The sequence below is a fragment of the Tachysurus vachellii genome, chromosome 13 (genome assembly GCF_030014155.1).
Source record: "Tachysurus vachellii isolate PV-2020 chromosome 13, HZAU_Pvac_v1, whole genome shotgun sequence".
NCBI lineage: Eukaryota > Metazoa > Chordata > Actinopteri > Siluriformes > Bagridae > Tachysurus > Tachysurus vachellii.
The window spans coordinates 979029-995000 of NC_083472.1; the positions used below are offsets into that span (position 1 = coordinate 979029).

General features: G+C 38.9%; 1 protein-coding gene across 2 annotated transcripts in view; it reads left to right on the top strand.

The window, feature by feature from the left end:
• Positions 1-15972, top strand: part of LOC132856353 (cytosolic carboxypeptidase 4) — an 86458-nt gene that overhangs the window by 12557 nt on the left and 57929 nt on the right. The window contains exons 1-7 of one of the 2 annotated variants that reach the window (XM_060885913.1): positions 3035-3098; positions 4861-4928; positions 6824-6887; positions 8025-8171; positions 10255-10386; positions 12524-12617; positions 12942-12979. In XM_060885913.1, coding sequence (XP_060741896.1) covers positions 4878-4928; positions 6824-6887; positions 8025-8171; positions 10255-10386; positions 12524-12617; positions 12942-12979 — 526 coding nt within the window. In that variant the 5' untranslated portion in view covers positions 3035-3098; positions 4861-4877. Of the gene's footprint in view, positions 1-3034; positions 3099-4860; positions 4929-6823; positions 6888-8024; positions 8172-10254; positions 10387-12523; positions 12618-12941; positions 12980-15972 lie in introns of those variants that run through there. The other variant, XM_060885911.1, reaches the window with a different exon arrangement.

Consider the following 15972-nt stretch of genomic DNA (forward strand, 5'->3'; position numbering starts at 1 on the left):
CTATTTTAAAAATGTACGTATGACAACAAACTCTTGAAACTTGTTGTTGTGTTAAAGCACAGAGTTTTGTTTACTGCCCCCTGGTGTTCATGCTCTCATCAGTCTGTGTGATGAAGAGATCAGTTCTGTTCTCCTCTGGTCATCTCTGCCAGGTTTCCTGTCACATGACGTGTGTTTTATCTTCTGCTCGCTCACCGTCTCATCGTTTGTCCTGTATGATCGAACGCTAAGAGTCGACTAATGATGCTGCTTAAATAGATCACGCTGCTGTAAAGCTGTGTGTGGTAGCGAAGACGTTAAAACGTTTTTTTTTACGTTTTATTAAATATAATTGAATAAAACCTTTGATTTATTTTGCCGCATGTTTAACGTCTCCGCTAAATGTGAAAAATTTTACTTTTCATTTACAACTTTACCTAGTTATATTTACACGTCTCACAATTTTTTACATTTACATCAATACATTAAAAAACATTATTTATATAAAAAATGACAAAAAAAAATGACACTTTATGTGAAAGTTGACTAAAAATAAATCACTAAAATAAATAATTAGAGAAAAAATTGTGTACGTGTTTAAAACCCTTAATGAATTCAAACAGCACTGCTGCTGAGTTCTGCTCTCTGATTGGTGTTCAGGTGGTGATTAATTCTCTCTAACAGCAGATCAGACTGTAGATCAGATTTATATTAATGTACTCACTCTGATACACTATGGTTTCCATAGTAACATGAGATTCAACATTAAATGTAAAGAATAAATAAAGAATAAAAATAGTTGGTAAGTCTGTGTGGTGTCAGAGGAGTAAAGCACAAACGATTATGTTTTATTGAGTAATATTATTATATAGAGTATTATAGTGAAAATTTAAATTCAATCAGACTAAATATGAATAATGTTTCTAAAGGATTTCCTGTCAGTTGCTCACTCATTTCTCTCATGCTTTATATTCTCTAATTATTTCGAGGTGAATAATTTGTTTGTGTTCAGCGATTTGCTCGTTTGAAAGTAAACAACATTCTGTGTATTTTTTTGCCCAAACCTTACACAACATATTTCAGGGGAAAGTCCCACAGTGACAGCGACAGATTTATTACATGTTTGAGGAATCTAGCCTTCAGAAGGTCATAACATTTTACAGGGTGCCAATAATCAAACGCATTAAACCCTTCAGGCACGTGACCTTCAGCTCTTTCCACCTTGTCAGCGATCCTGAAGCGAGGAGGATGATGCTTATCCGAGGCGACGACCTGAAATCCCACAGCGCTAGTCAGGACTGCAATTAGCATGAGTCATTAACGGTTATTTTAGCCCGGGGAAATGTTCCCATGGTCAGGGATTGTGTGTGTGTGTGTGTGTGTGTGTGTGTGTGTGTGTGTGTGTTGAATTGCTGTTAAATCTGTTGTCTCATATTGCTAAACATCTCCATGTCTGTGAGGTTTACAGTGGTAATCTTTGGCATCGTTGTCAGTGATGGCTGATTCTTACTGTTTTTATGTCCAGTCCTAAAATAGTTACACTAAACACTGTTTGACACATTAACACACACACACACACACACACACACACATTTCTTCATGCATGAATATAAAACCAATCGGTCTGAAGCTTCTGACAGTAAATGTTGATAACTGTGCTCCAGTTTCACCAATACAATAACACACAGTGTGTAAACACAACATGGGGCTTTAAGTAAAGTCAAAGGAGCCTCAAGTGAGTGTTTGGTGGAAAACTGCTGCTTCCCAGATTCCTTACTGATGGGAATAATGGAGGGATACTATGTGTAAAATATTCCTCTGGCTGTTTTAACTGGAAAAAATGCTGCTGAATTTAAAACATATTTGAGCAGTAAGGATAGTGAAGAACTCGGAAGCTTATAGAATACCGGAATACTGAAGTGTACAGAATACTGAGAGTGGATTATGTGGTAGTGACAGAATAGTGAGATCTCTGGAAAACTGAAACATACAGAATACCGGAGAGTCTGTGTTGGGAATATAAGTGAGTTGGGAATATCAGTGTGTTGGGAATATCAGTGTGTTGGGAATATAAGTGTGTTGGGAATATCAGTGTGTTGGGAATATCAGTGTGTTGGGAATATAAGTGGGTTGGGAATATAAGTGTGTTGGGAATATAAGTGTGTTGGGAATATCAGTGTGTTGGGAATATCAGTGTGTTGGGAATATAAGTGGGTTGGGAATATCAGTGTGTTGGGAATATCAGTGTGTTGGGAATATAAGTGTGTTGGGAATATAAGTGTGTTGGGAATATAAGTGTGTTGGGAATATCAGTGTGTTGGGAATATAAGTGGGTTGGGAATATCAGTGTGTTGGGAATATCAGTGTGTTGGGAATATCAGCTCATACAGAATACTGGTGTGTACAGAATACTGGTGTGTACCGAATACTGGTGTGTACAGAATACTGGTATATGGAATGCTGATGTTGGAAAATAGTAAAGTGAATGGAATGCTGTGGTGTGAGGAATTCCAAGCTGTATGGAATGGTGATTTGTACAGGATACTGAAGTACACAGAATGCCTAAGTGTATGGAATGCTGAGGTGAACAGAATACTAAAGTAGAATGCAGAAGAGTCCAGAGTACTGAAGCTACAGAATACCAAAGTGAACAGAAAATTAAATGTACTGAATTTTTCCATTTCGTATGAAGACTTCTCTTGCAGCTAAACATACAAATCCGTCTGTATGTTTCTTTCGGAAGATGAGAGAAACGATATGATGGAACAAAGGCAGCGCTTCACATCTGCTTTTCTTCTCCTCCGTTTGCGTCGCTTCTGAACTCTTCCTCAAATGCCAAGCTTTCAGCACCAGAGATTCATGAACTCTCCTCTCGTTCCTTGCACTAATCTAGCCGACAAAAATAGCTGTGTGTGTGTGTGTGTGTGAGAGAGAGAGAGAGAGAGAGAAAGAGAGAGAGAGAGTGTGTGTGTGTGTGTGTGTGTGTGTGTGTGTGTATAGAACCTGCTTTGCCTGCTTGGACACTTCACTGGTTTGTGTCCCATTATGGTACCGTCTTTAGATCAGATTAAATAACCGCCACGAATGAGCTATTAACGAGGTCAGAAGGACAACCTGAGGTGAGTGTGTGTGTGTGTGTGTGTGTGTGTATGTGTCTGTCATCTGGGGAATTACACTACTGTGTGTGAGAAACAGATTCCTGTGTGACATGTAATTTTTCATGTAAAAAGTCTCCTCGGATTCCTTCACCCATAATTTACTCAATATTTTGCACCATTTGAAAAAACCTCCCAGAGTTCCTGAATAACAAAAAAACGGAGTGTTCATGCAACAGAGAAAGTGTTAAGTCTGTCATCAGGAGCTGGTGAGGTTTAATCCTGTCACTGAGGAGATGACTCTGTAGTCCGAAACAGCAAACTGGCTTTGGTCTCTGGATGGGCGGGGCTTATATTCTCTTCCCTGTCAATCACAGCGAGCTAATCTGTGAGCTGCTGTAGGACAGGAAGTGTGTTCTGTGTTAATTGTGTTCTGTGTTTATTGTGTTCTGTGTTAATTGTGTTCTGTGTTAGTTGTGTTCTGTTAGTTGTATTCTGTGTTAGTTGTGTTCTGTGTTAATTGTGTTCTGTGTTCATTGTGTTCTGTGTTATTTGTGTTCTGTGTTATTTGTGTTCTGTTAGTTGTATTCTGTGTTAGTTGTGTTCTGTGTTAGTTGTGTTCTGTTAGTTGTATTCTGTGTTAGTTGTGTTCTGTGTTAGTTGTGTTCTGTGTTAGTTGTGTTCTGTGTTAATTGTGTTCTGTGTTAGTTGTGTTCTGTGTCAGTTGTGTTCTGTGTTAATTGTGTTCTGTGTTAGTTGTGTTCTGTGTTAGTTGTGTTCTGTGTTAATTGTGTTCTGTGTTAATTGTGTTCTGTGTTAGTTGTGTTCTGTGTCGGATGTGTTCTGTGTTAATTGTGTTCTGTGTTAATTGTGTTCTGTGTTAGTTGTGTTCTGTGTCAGTTGTGTTCTGTGTTAATTGTGTTCTGTGTTAGTTGTGTTCTGTGTCGGTTGTGTTCTGTGTTAATTGTTTTCTGTGTTAGTTGTGTTCTGTGTTAATTGTGTTCTGTGTTAGTTGTGTTCTGTGTCAGTTGTGCTCTGTGTTAATTGTGTTCTGTGTTAGTTGTGTTCTGTGTCGGATGTGTTCTGTGTTAATTGTGTTCTGTGTTAGTTGTGTTCTGTGTTAATTGTGTTCTGTGTTAGTTGTGTTCTGTGTCAGTTGTGCTCTGTGTTAATTGTGTTCTGTGTTAGTTGTGTTCTGTGTTAGTTGTGTTCTGTGTTAATTGTGTTCTGTGTTAGTTGTGTTCTGTGTTAATTGTGTTCTGTGTTAGTTGTGTTCTGTGTTAGTTGTGTTCTGTGTTAATTGTGTTCTGTGTTAATTGTGTTCTGTGTTAATTGTTTTCTGTGATATTGTGTAGAATCAGAGCATGAAATGATTCATGTTAGGAAGCAAAAAACTGTCATTGTTGGTGAATTGGTGTGAAAAAACACTGAGTAAACACTGTGAACACACACACACACACACACACACACACACACACACACACACACACACACACACCTGTATAATATTATTGTACACCGGGGGTCCTGCTCCCCTTGCTTTCTCTTAATCCCTCATTTCATCAGACTCTTTTAATAGGAGAAGGGTGTGTGTGTGTGTGTGTATGTGTGTGTGTATGTGTGTGTGTGTGTGTGTGTTTGTGTGTATATGTTTATCTGAGAGGATTGAGTTTCAGAAAAGCCCTGAGCTGACACACACTTGCTGTCACACACACTGGCGTGGCCACGAGAGCGAGACTGTGCAGTGTTTCTGTCTGTATCTCATCTCTGTCTGTCCGTGTTTCAGCTCGACCCACAGTCACCATGGCGTCTCCCAGCTCCAGTGGACTTGAGGTTCTCCTCTCCACTTTGGAGGTAAGTGTGTGTGTGTGTGTTTGTGTTTGTGTGTGTGTGTGACTGAGAGATACTGGAGTGGGTTTTTCTACAGCATGGAGACATTCTGTTCAGTCCATTTCCCATCAGTCCCTCAGTGTATCTGTGTGTCTCACGTGTCCCAGTCTGTATGTTTCACCCTCCAGCTTCAACCTTCTCGTCTTCACAGTTCGCTTTATTTGGTTCATTTTGTATAATAAAGATCTGAACTAACCTCCGTCACCTCTGCAGCTCCCTGACAGCTCAGAAGGTCCAGATTATTTCTGACAGTTACGTCCCACTGCAACCTGAACGCCAGCTTCATTAACATCAACACACTCGTTCTAACACCATGATGTTTTTATCAGAAGTTCTTTTAATACTTATGGAAGGAGTCTCCAGTTTCAGTGCAAAGTAAAGTCTTAGGAAAAGCTGAGAGGGAGAGAGAGGGAGAGAGAGAGAGAGAAAGGGAGAGAGAGAGAGAGAGAGAGAGAGAGAGAGAGAGAGAGAGAGAGAGAGAGAGAGAGAGAGAGAGAGAGAGAGAGAGAGAGAGAGAGAGAGAGAGAGAGAGAACAGAGAGAGAGAGAGAGAGAGAGAGAGAGAGAGAGAGAGAGAGAGAAATGGAGAGAGAGAGAGAGAGAAAGGGAGAGAGAGAGAGAGAGAGAGAGAGAGAGAGAGAGAGAGAGAGAGAGAGAGAGAGAGAGAGAAAGGGAGAGAGAGAGAGAGAGAGAGAGAGAGAGAGAGAGAGAGAGAGAGAGAGAGAGAGATATATAGTGAGAGAGAGAGAGAGTGAGGTAGTGAGAGAGAGAGAGAGAGAGAGGGAGAGAGAGAGAGAGAGAGAGAGAGAGAGAGAGAGAGAGAAAGGGAGAGAGAGAGAGAGAGAGAGAGAGAGAGAGAGAGAGAACAGAGAGAGAGAGAGAGAGAGAGAGAGAGAGAGAGAGAGAGAAAGGGAGAGAGAGAGAGAGAGAAAGGGAGAGAGAGAGAAAGAGAGAGAGAGAGAGAGAGAGAGAGAGAGAGAGAGAGAGAGAGAGAGGTATAAAATAATAAACTGCACATGTCATGTTAATCCTTTTAAAAACCAATTGTATTAAATAATGTTTATAAATATAAATATTAACTGATTCTTAATAATACTTATTTGTATTTATTAATTCTATTTAAATATATAATTAATAATACCAGTTAATAATAAAAATTAACAACTAAAAGTAATCTTTTATTTACTTTACTTTATAAACTTTATTTACTTTACTTTAGATTTAAACAAAATACAACAAAAATCTCTTTGTGTCTCAGATCAAGTTTATTGTGAATTTATATAAATATTTATTGCTGTGTTTACTGCAGAAAAACAGCTGAGCACATAAAGACACACACACACACACACACATGCACACACACACACACACACACACACACACACACACACACACACACACACACACACACACACTCACATGCACACACACACTCGCACACAGACACACACACGAACACACACACTGACAGAAACACACACACACAGACACACACATACACACACACACGCACAGACAGACACACACACACACAGACACACACACGCGTACACACACGCACACACAGTCACACACAGACACACACACGTACACACATGCGCACACACACATTTATAACCTGATTTATAATTACACGATCTGTGAGACCAGGTGTGGCTCCTCTGGGGTTCTTGTTCTTTTCCAGTTTTCTGGGGTTGTTCCTCAGTGTGGTCTGATCTGGCTTTTTAGTTCCGGCTCTCAGTCTATAGCCGGAGCTCTGTGATGATGATGATGATGATGATGATGATGATGATGATGATGATGATGATGATGATGGTCACTGCTATGAAACATGATGTTCCTGCTGTTTGCTGTTTTCAGAATGCTGAAGACATTGAGAACATGCTGAACATCCTCAATGTGCTGGATGAACTTCTCTCTGCAGGTAAACACACACACACAAACACACACGTTTTACCGTGTTTCTGACAGCCTTCAATTGACATAATTACTATCAAAGCCAACTAGACCTCTCTTAGAGTTTTATGAATATTTTTATTTAAAACATTTTAATCAATCACTTAAATCACATGTAATAAAGTGTGTTATTAATACTTTGAGGTTAAAAGTGTGTTTAAGGATCCAGAATGTACAAATTCACGTCACTCGGCACTGATGAAGACTTTATTTGAGTGTTTGACATTTCAGACTGTTTCACGCTGAATATTTTGATTTCACACACGTGGAGTCAGAACAGGGTTTTACTGTGACGTGACATGGCTCTGATCCTGTAATCTGAAGTTAATTTAGCATAAAGTAATTAAGCGCCGTTATTCTCCTGCTGCTGGCGTTAATCAGGAAACTCTCTGTGCTGAAAGGTTTTAAAATTCGCTGTAGAAAGCAGAAAATAAGCCACAAAGTCATTAACATTCTGTGCTGGTGGCTATGACTGGAATGTTAGGAAGTTCATTATTATAATTCATTAAGTTATCTAATTTATTTATTTATTTTTCTGTATCATCATTTTTCGTTTTCCCTTTTATTTGCATATTTCCCTTTAAATTATTTATTAACTTTAGTTTAATTTTTAATGCTTTAATCTTTTTTATTTTGGGCCTCCTGATGGTCCAGCGGCAGGATCTCGTGCTCTCATTGCTGTGGACTGGGTTCGATTCGGCAGGGTTGGTTGGCTGGGTTCGGCAGGGCGCAAACTCTGCCACTGAAAAGTTAACTCTTAGTGCTGGTGCCAAGCTCGGATAAAATGGGAGGGTTGTACCAAATCTAATAAAAACCTGTACCAAATCTAATATGTGGACCACATGATCCACTGTGGTGACCCAAACAAGATAAATAATAATAAATATTTATTTATTTATTTTCCCTTTTTTAAATACATTTTTAATGATTGATTCTTACATTAATAAACATTACTTTTGTGATTGCTCTATAAATGCATTATTTTTATTCATGTTGTTACTCAGTTTTATCTTGATTTAATCCTGTATTTTTAATCATTGAGGTGTTTGTTTATGTGTGTGTGTGTGTGTGTGTCTGTCTGTCTGTCTGTCTGTCTATGTGTCAGGTACAGACCGGCGTATTAACTACATGATCTCTAAAGGAGGAAGTGAAGCTCTTCTCTCAGTGCTGGTGAAAACAGCTCGGTCTATGAGTCCAAACTTCACACTGCTGCTGCCCACACTGCACCTCCTCACTAAGGTGGGGCACAGAGGTGAGACATGCAGAGAGACAGACAGACAGGGAAGGAAGAAAAGAGAGACATGCGGGGGATTGGCATGGAGGCAGACAGAAATGGAGGGTGTAGCAGTAGTAATAATAATGTAGTGTAGTGTAGAGTTGTGTAGTATAGTGTGTGTAGTGTAACATAGTGTAGTATAGTGTAGTATAGTGTAGTGTAGTATAGTGTAGTATAGTATAGTGTAGTATAGTGTAGTATAGTGTAGTGTAGTATAGTGTAGTATAGTATAGTGTAGTATAGTGTAGTATAGTATAGTGTAGTATAGTGTAGTGTAGTGTAGTATAGTATAGTGTAGTATAGTGTAGTGTAGTGTAGTATAGTATAGTGTAGTATAGTGTAGTATAGTATAGTGTAGTATAGTGTAGTGTAGTGTAGTATAGTATAGTGTAGTATAGTGTAGTGTAGTGTAGTGTAGTATAGTATAGTGTAGTGTAGTGTAGTATAGCGTAGTGTAGTGTAGTGTAGTATAGTGTAGTGTAGTGTAGTATAGTATAGTGTAGTGTAGTGTAGTATAGTGTAGTGTAGTGTAGTATAGTGTAGTGTAGTGTAGTGTAGTATAGTGTGGTGTAGTATAGTGTAGTGTAGTGTAGTGTAGTATAGTATAGTGTAGTGTAGTATAGTATAGTGTAGTATAGTGTAGTGTAGTGTAGTATAGTGTAGTATAGTGTAGTGTAGTGTAGTATAGTGTGGTGTAGTATAGTGTAGTGTAGTGTAGTGTAGTGTAGTGTGGTGTAGTGTGGTGTAGTGTAGTGTAGTGTAGTGTAGTGTAGTGTAGTATAGTGTGGTGTAGTATAGTGTAGTGTGGTGTAGTGTAGTGTAGTGTAGTGTAGTGTGGTGTAGTGTAGTGTAGTGTAGTGTAGTATAGTGTAGTGTAGTGTAGTGTAGTGTAGTATAGTGTAGTGTAGTGTAGTGTAGTGTAGTGTAGTGTAGTGTGGTGTAGTGTAGTGTAGTGTAGTGTGGTGTAGTGTAGTGTAGTGTAGTATAGTGTGGTGTAGTATAGTGTAGTGTGGTGTAGTGTAGTATAGTGTAGTGTAGTATAGTATAGTGTAGTATAGTATAGTGTAGTGTAGTGTAGTGTAGTGCAGTATAGTGTAGTGTAGTATAGTGTGGTGTAGTATAGTGTAGTGTAGTATAGTATAGTGTAGTGTAGTGTAGTATAGTGTGGTGTAGTATAGTGTAGTATAGTGTGGTGTAGTATAGTGTAGTGTAGTATAGTATAGTATAGTATAGTGTAGTATAGTGTGGTGTAGTATAGTGTAGTATAGTGTAGTGTAGTATAGTGTAGTATAGTATAGTGTAGTATAGTGTAGTGTGGTGTAGTGTAGTATAGTATAGTATAGTATAGTATAGTATAGTATAGTATAGTGTAGTATAGTGTGGTGTAGTATAGTGTAGTATAGTGTAGTGTAGTATAGTGTGGTGTAGTATAGTGTAGTATAGTATAGTGTAGTATAGTGTAGTGTAGTATAGTATAGTATAGTATAGTATAGTATAGTATAGTATAGTATAGTATAGTGTAGTGTAGTATAGTGTGGTGTAGTATAGTGTGGTGTAGTATAGTGTAGTATAGTATAGTGTAGTGTAGTGTAGTGTAGAGAAGAATAGTGTGGTGTAGATTAGTACAGTGTTGTATGTCATATTAAACTCTAAATACAGAAAGATTCAGTACAGTATAGTGATCTATAGTGTAGATTAGTGATCCACAGAGATCCTCTGATGTACAGTATAGTGATCTATAGTGTAGATTAGTGATCCACAGAGATCCTCTGATGTACAGTATAGTGATCTATAGTGTAGATTAGTGATCCACAGAGATCCTCTGATGTACAGTATAGTGATCTATTGTGTAGATTAGTGATCCACAGAGATCCTCTGATGTACAGTATAGTGATCTATAGTGTAGATTAGTGATCCACAGAGATCCTCTGATGTACAGTATAGTGATCTATTGTGTAGATTAGTGATCCACAGAGATCCTCTGATGTACAGTATAGTGATCTATTGTGTAGATTAGTGATCCACAGAGATCCTCCGATGTTCTCGCTGTTATTTCCAGATCGCATGATGGGCGTGAAAGCAGAGAAAGCAGACGCTGTGTTACTGACACTCAGACTTTTACAGCAAAACTCAGAAAGCGACAGGAGAGCAGCAGCATGTCTGTGGGTCATCGCCACCTTCTGTTCCTCAGGTCAGTCATTTCTCTGTGTTTAACCCTCACAGCTCCCACTGTGTGAGCTCGTCTCTTTCTCTTTAAGTTTCACTCACACACAACTGTGCTGTTGACTTTCACTTCCTGATCTATGGCCTGATTTCTGAACAGGGACGAGGCAATGCCTTTATCTCACACGTTGTTGTACTTAAAGTACCGCATCATATGGCATTGAGTCATTGAGTGCTTTAAATTTGTATCAGTTCTTTCAGATGTTGTACAGTGACACAATTGAGGGAACAAAACAAAGCATAAATATTAAACATAGTTACTAAATGTGATATAGGATTATAAAGCTGATTCTTATTTATAACTGTGTGTGTGTGTGTGTGTGTGTGTGTGTGTTTGCAATGAAAAATCTCCTTCCAGAATTTTCTCTCTTTAGTGTTATTACTTCTGTTTGACTTTCTGCTTTGTTTTTGTAGGGCGAACAAGTGATAACTGCATCACTACTGAATAAAATTCAGTGAACTGTTTCAATTCAGTGTGTTTGTTGAGTTGACGATAACATATGTGTGTGTGTGTGTTTGTCTTTATCAGTAACAGTGACAGTAAGTGTGTGTGTGTGTGTGTGTGTATGTATGTGTGTGTGTGTGGGTGTGTGTCTTTATCAGTAACAGTGACAGTAAGTGTGTGTGTATGTGTGTGTCTTTATCAGTAACAGTGACAGTAAGTGTGTGTGTATGTGTGTGTCTTTATCAGTAACAGTGACAGTAAGTGTGTGTGTATGTGTGTGTCTTTATCAGTAACAGTGACAGTAAGTGTGTGTATGTGTCTTTATCAGTAACAGTGACAGTAAGTGTGTGTGTGTGTGTCTTTATCAGTAACAGTGACAGTAAGTGTGTGTGTATGTGTGTGTCTTTATCAGTAACAGTGACAGTAAGTGTGTGTATGTGTCTTTATCAGTAACAGTGACAGTAAGTGTGTGTGTGTGTGTGTGTGTGTGTGTATGTGTGTGTGTGTCTTTCTCAGTAACACTGACAGTAAGTGTGTGTGTGTCTTTATCAGTAACAGTGACAGTAAGTGTGTGTGTGTGTGTGTGTGTGTGTCTTTATCAGTAACAGTGACAGTAAGTGTGTGTGTGTGTGTGTGTGTGTGTGTGTATGTGTGTGTGTGTGTCTTTCTCAGTAACACTGACAGTAAGTGTGTGTGTGTGTGTGTTTATCAGTAACAGCGACAGTAAGTGTGTGTGTATGTGTCTTTATCAGTAACAGTGACAGTAAGCGTGTGTGTGTGTGTGTGTGTGTGTGTGTGTGTGTGTGTATTCACAGACCACACTGTGTTATATATATCTCAGGATTTTCATAATAAAGATCTAAGCAGTGGATCAGTCAGTGATTTAAATGGTTGATCAAACACAGTTGCGTGTTCAGATGAGGGGTTTTCTGTAGATTATCACTGAGGTGACACTTTGACTCATTTCTACATCTAATCAGTAATTTGTTGTTTGTTAAACACTTTAATTTGAGGTTCAGGAATAATCTCTTTAAGATCAAGCTGTTAGTTGTTTTTACTTACATTTCAAAAAGGGAGTTTAATTCATGAGCAGTTAAAGATTTGGGTTTAAAATGAGTTTAATGTGTCGAGTTTAGTGTATAATGTGTTGAGTTTAGTGTATAATGTGTTGAGTTTAGTGTATAATGTGTTGAGTTTAGTGTATAATGTGTTGAGTTTAGTGTATAATGTGTTGAGTTTAGTGTATAATGTGTTGAGTTTAGTGTATAATGTGTCGAGTTTAGTGTATAATGTGTTGAGTTTAGTGTATAATGTGTCGAGTTTAGTGTATAATGTGTTGAGTTTAGTGTATAATGTGTCGAGTTTAGTGTATAATGTGTTGAGTTTAGTGTATAATGTGTCGAGTTTAGTGTATAATGTGTTGAGTTTAGTGGATAATGTGTTGAGTTTAGTGTATAATGTGTCGAGTTTAGTGTATAATGTGTCGAGTTTAGTGTATAATGTGTCGAGTTTAGTGTATAATGTGTTGAAACCTGGCACAGCTTTCAGTACAGTGTTTACTGTAAGAGAGATGATGTTAATCAAATAATCGTGTGTGTGTGTTTGTGTGTGTGTTTGTGTGTGTGTGTGTGTGTGTGTGTGTGTGTGTGTGTGTGTGTAGTGTCCACTGCCACGCTGCTAGGAGAGAATCAAGCTCTGGATGTTGTGTTTAAGCTGATAACACCACCTGCTGCAAAACACACTCACATGGTCAAGTGAGTCCCTCACACACACACACACACACACACACACACACACACACACACACACACACACACACACACACACACACACTTAGAGAAAAATCACTACACTTAGTGATAGAAGGTAGAAGATAGAAGGTGCCATATGCCATATTTCTGCCATCCAGACATCACGGTCTCCAAAATCTGTCTTTCTCTCTCTTTACTGTGACACAACATTCACACTTTTATACTTTTACTTAAATAAGATTTTAATCTATTTAATTTTCCCTGCTATTTCACCCTATATATAACTACACTGTTTATTTATCTCTTATTTAATAACTTTTTTTTTAGGGCCGCCGTCCACGCCTTCGCTGCTCTCTTATCCTCCAGTAAGTTCTTTCTCCTTCTCAGCGCTTTGCTGTAATATGAGTGTTTCATTATCACACTATTATACACTGATGCTGTATCAATTAGTGCTGCTGCTGTTAATGGACTTTTAATGAAAGATGAGATGTTTACTGTCACTTATGAATAATTCAGTTCTGTTAGAAAGTGAAGTGAAAAATAAGCATGACAGAAAGGATTCACACACACACACACACACACACACACACACACACACACACACACACACACACACACACACCTGCATACACACCAGATGTTCTGTAGCTCTGCATGAAGCCTTGCAGTAATGGCCGAGTCCTGAGAGCGCTCAGGTCAGGACGCCCTGGACAGGGAACTTGTTTTATCAGTCTTTCACTTTTCCCTTCATTCTCTGAACTCATATACTGTGAACTGATTTGAACGCATCAAAGCTCCTAACACTATATTTGTGTGTATATGCTGATATATGCTCGCTTTTTGGAGGCGAGTGGACATAAGGGTCAGTGTTGCTTTTGGAGGCAAGTGGACAGAAAGATATGGTGCCAAAACATTCGGAGGCAAGTGGAGACGAGCATGTGACATCATCCGAATACTCCTGAGGAAGTTCCCCTCATTCGGCTGAGTGTTTTGATATGTCACATGTTCATGTTGTGCTAATTTTTGATTTTCACGTGACATCACGTGACGTCACATGACATCATCAGAATACCCGTGAGGCAGTTCCCCTCATTGTGCTGAGTGTTTTGATATATCACATGCCCATGTTGTGCAATTTTATTTATTTTCATGTGACATCAGGTGACGTCACGTGACGTCATCAGAATACACGTGAGGAAGTTCCCCTCATTGTTCTGAGTGTTTTGATATGTCACATGTTGTATGTTGTAAAAAAGGTTTTTTGATTTTGCGTATTTTGGGGGCGGGGCTGCGGGACAACCGGAAGGCCAGTCTGTACACCAGTTTAAAAGTTTGTTCAGAGTCTCACCCTAAAGGAGCTGAGTTTAGTGTAGAGAGTTCGAAAGCTTGCCGAGTTATAAACCTCCAAATTTTATAATAGGAGTCTATGGGAAAAAAGGCCACTTTGAGACCCGGTACCTGAAGTACCGGTACTCGGATCGCTAAGAAAAGTCATAGCAACAAACTTCAGACCAGCGTCTACAACAGATCCGAATATGTTTGGTGCATGTGGCTCGAAAGCCCTAGGCCACATTAAATTTTATACATTTTTGTCTAAGCTTAAATAGGAACAGAATGTTGGCTTCTACAAAGCGACATAATGATTCTGAATAATGAATAATAACTGATATTAAGTTAATAGATATGACAGTCAGTGTATGTTTATCTGTTTATCAGCCCTGAGCTTTACACCACACAGCACTCACTCACCCCAGTCACTAATCACTGATCACCAGTGTTGCATTGACCAATCACACAGACTGATTGTTGCCAATTGATCACTATTATATCCAGTAACCAATAAGATGACCAGTGACTATCCTGACTGTGTCCACTGACCCAGAATTTCTGGTTCACATTGTTCCCAGTGACCCAACACTCATCCCCATTGTTTCCTTTTCTCTGATCACTATTCAACTATCCAACATCCCTTACTCATCACCATGGCTCTTAACCAATTACTGATCCACATTGTTTCCTACAACTAATCACTGATCCTCATGGTTCCCAATAACCAATCACTGGTGGCTGTTTTTCTCAACAACCAATCACATTTTGCTCCACCACCCACCCCATTCTACTTTAATCGTTCTCTTTGTCTAAAGTAAAGAAAGTGAGTTATTTCATAACTATTTAATGACTTTCCAATAAGTCTGCTTAATTTTTCTGTATAATATACACACACACACATATATATATATATATTTTAAATGCGAAATAGAAAATTGTCAATATTTTTCTAGACTAATAAGATTATTGCTATTTTACAATAATTATTCAATTACTTGCAACGATGCTGCGTTGTGCCAGAAAATGTTCCTTAATCATGCAGCATGTTTTGATATGCAAATGATCATGACAGTTTAACAGATATGAAGATTAGTTTATGACATCATCTGGTGTGTATGACGTCATCTGGTGTGTATGACGTCATCTGGTGTCCGGCAGCTTTTGTGGGCTTGCATTAGGAACGTGCCCCTTTTTTTTTTTAAATCCTCAAATCTGAGATGCACTTTCAGTATAAAAGCAGAGTGAGGAAAGTGTTGTTGCACGTCCGGCCTGCAGGGGGAGCTGTGACTCTGCTGGATTCAGACTCTACAGAAAGAAAGTACTGTATGAACGCACGTGTTGCTGTCAATTGTTCTGCTGTTGAATAGACAAACAAAAGAGAAAACAGTTGATGTCATTAAAACAGTTAATGCCACTCACACACACACACACACACACACACACACACACACACACACACACACACCTTTCTTCTGTTGCTCCACAGCACCTCTGCAACATCTCAGTCTGCAGTCTTGATATGATTTATTTATTTTCTGTTCGAGGACGTGTCTTTATAGATTTTTCGGGAACACAATTGTAGTGTTTATTTTTAACACCTTTGCAGCTCCACTTTCAGCATCAGTGAGACTGTGAGCATCAGTGAGACATTAATAAGACACACAGCCTCTAAGATCTTTTTTCTTAACTATTATTCTCATTACTAATCTAAAATCCAAACACGTGTCGATTTTAAATCGTCCGTCTTTATACGGAAACACTCAACCAGACCAAACGTCTCTGAACTCCTGACCTTCACACCCAGATGTGCTTCTCCTACAAACTGTTTCCCTTCAGTGGAACTCAAACCCTGCTCCAGCATGACAATGTCCCTGTGCACAAAGCTCCTGAGCTCCATGAAGACATGGTGTGGAGGTGAAGGTCGGAGTGAAGAACTCCAGCGTCCTGCACGGAGCACTGACTCTGACTCAACACCACTGAACACCTTTGTGATGAACCAGAACTGGAGTCTTTGCAACATCTCACTGAT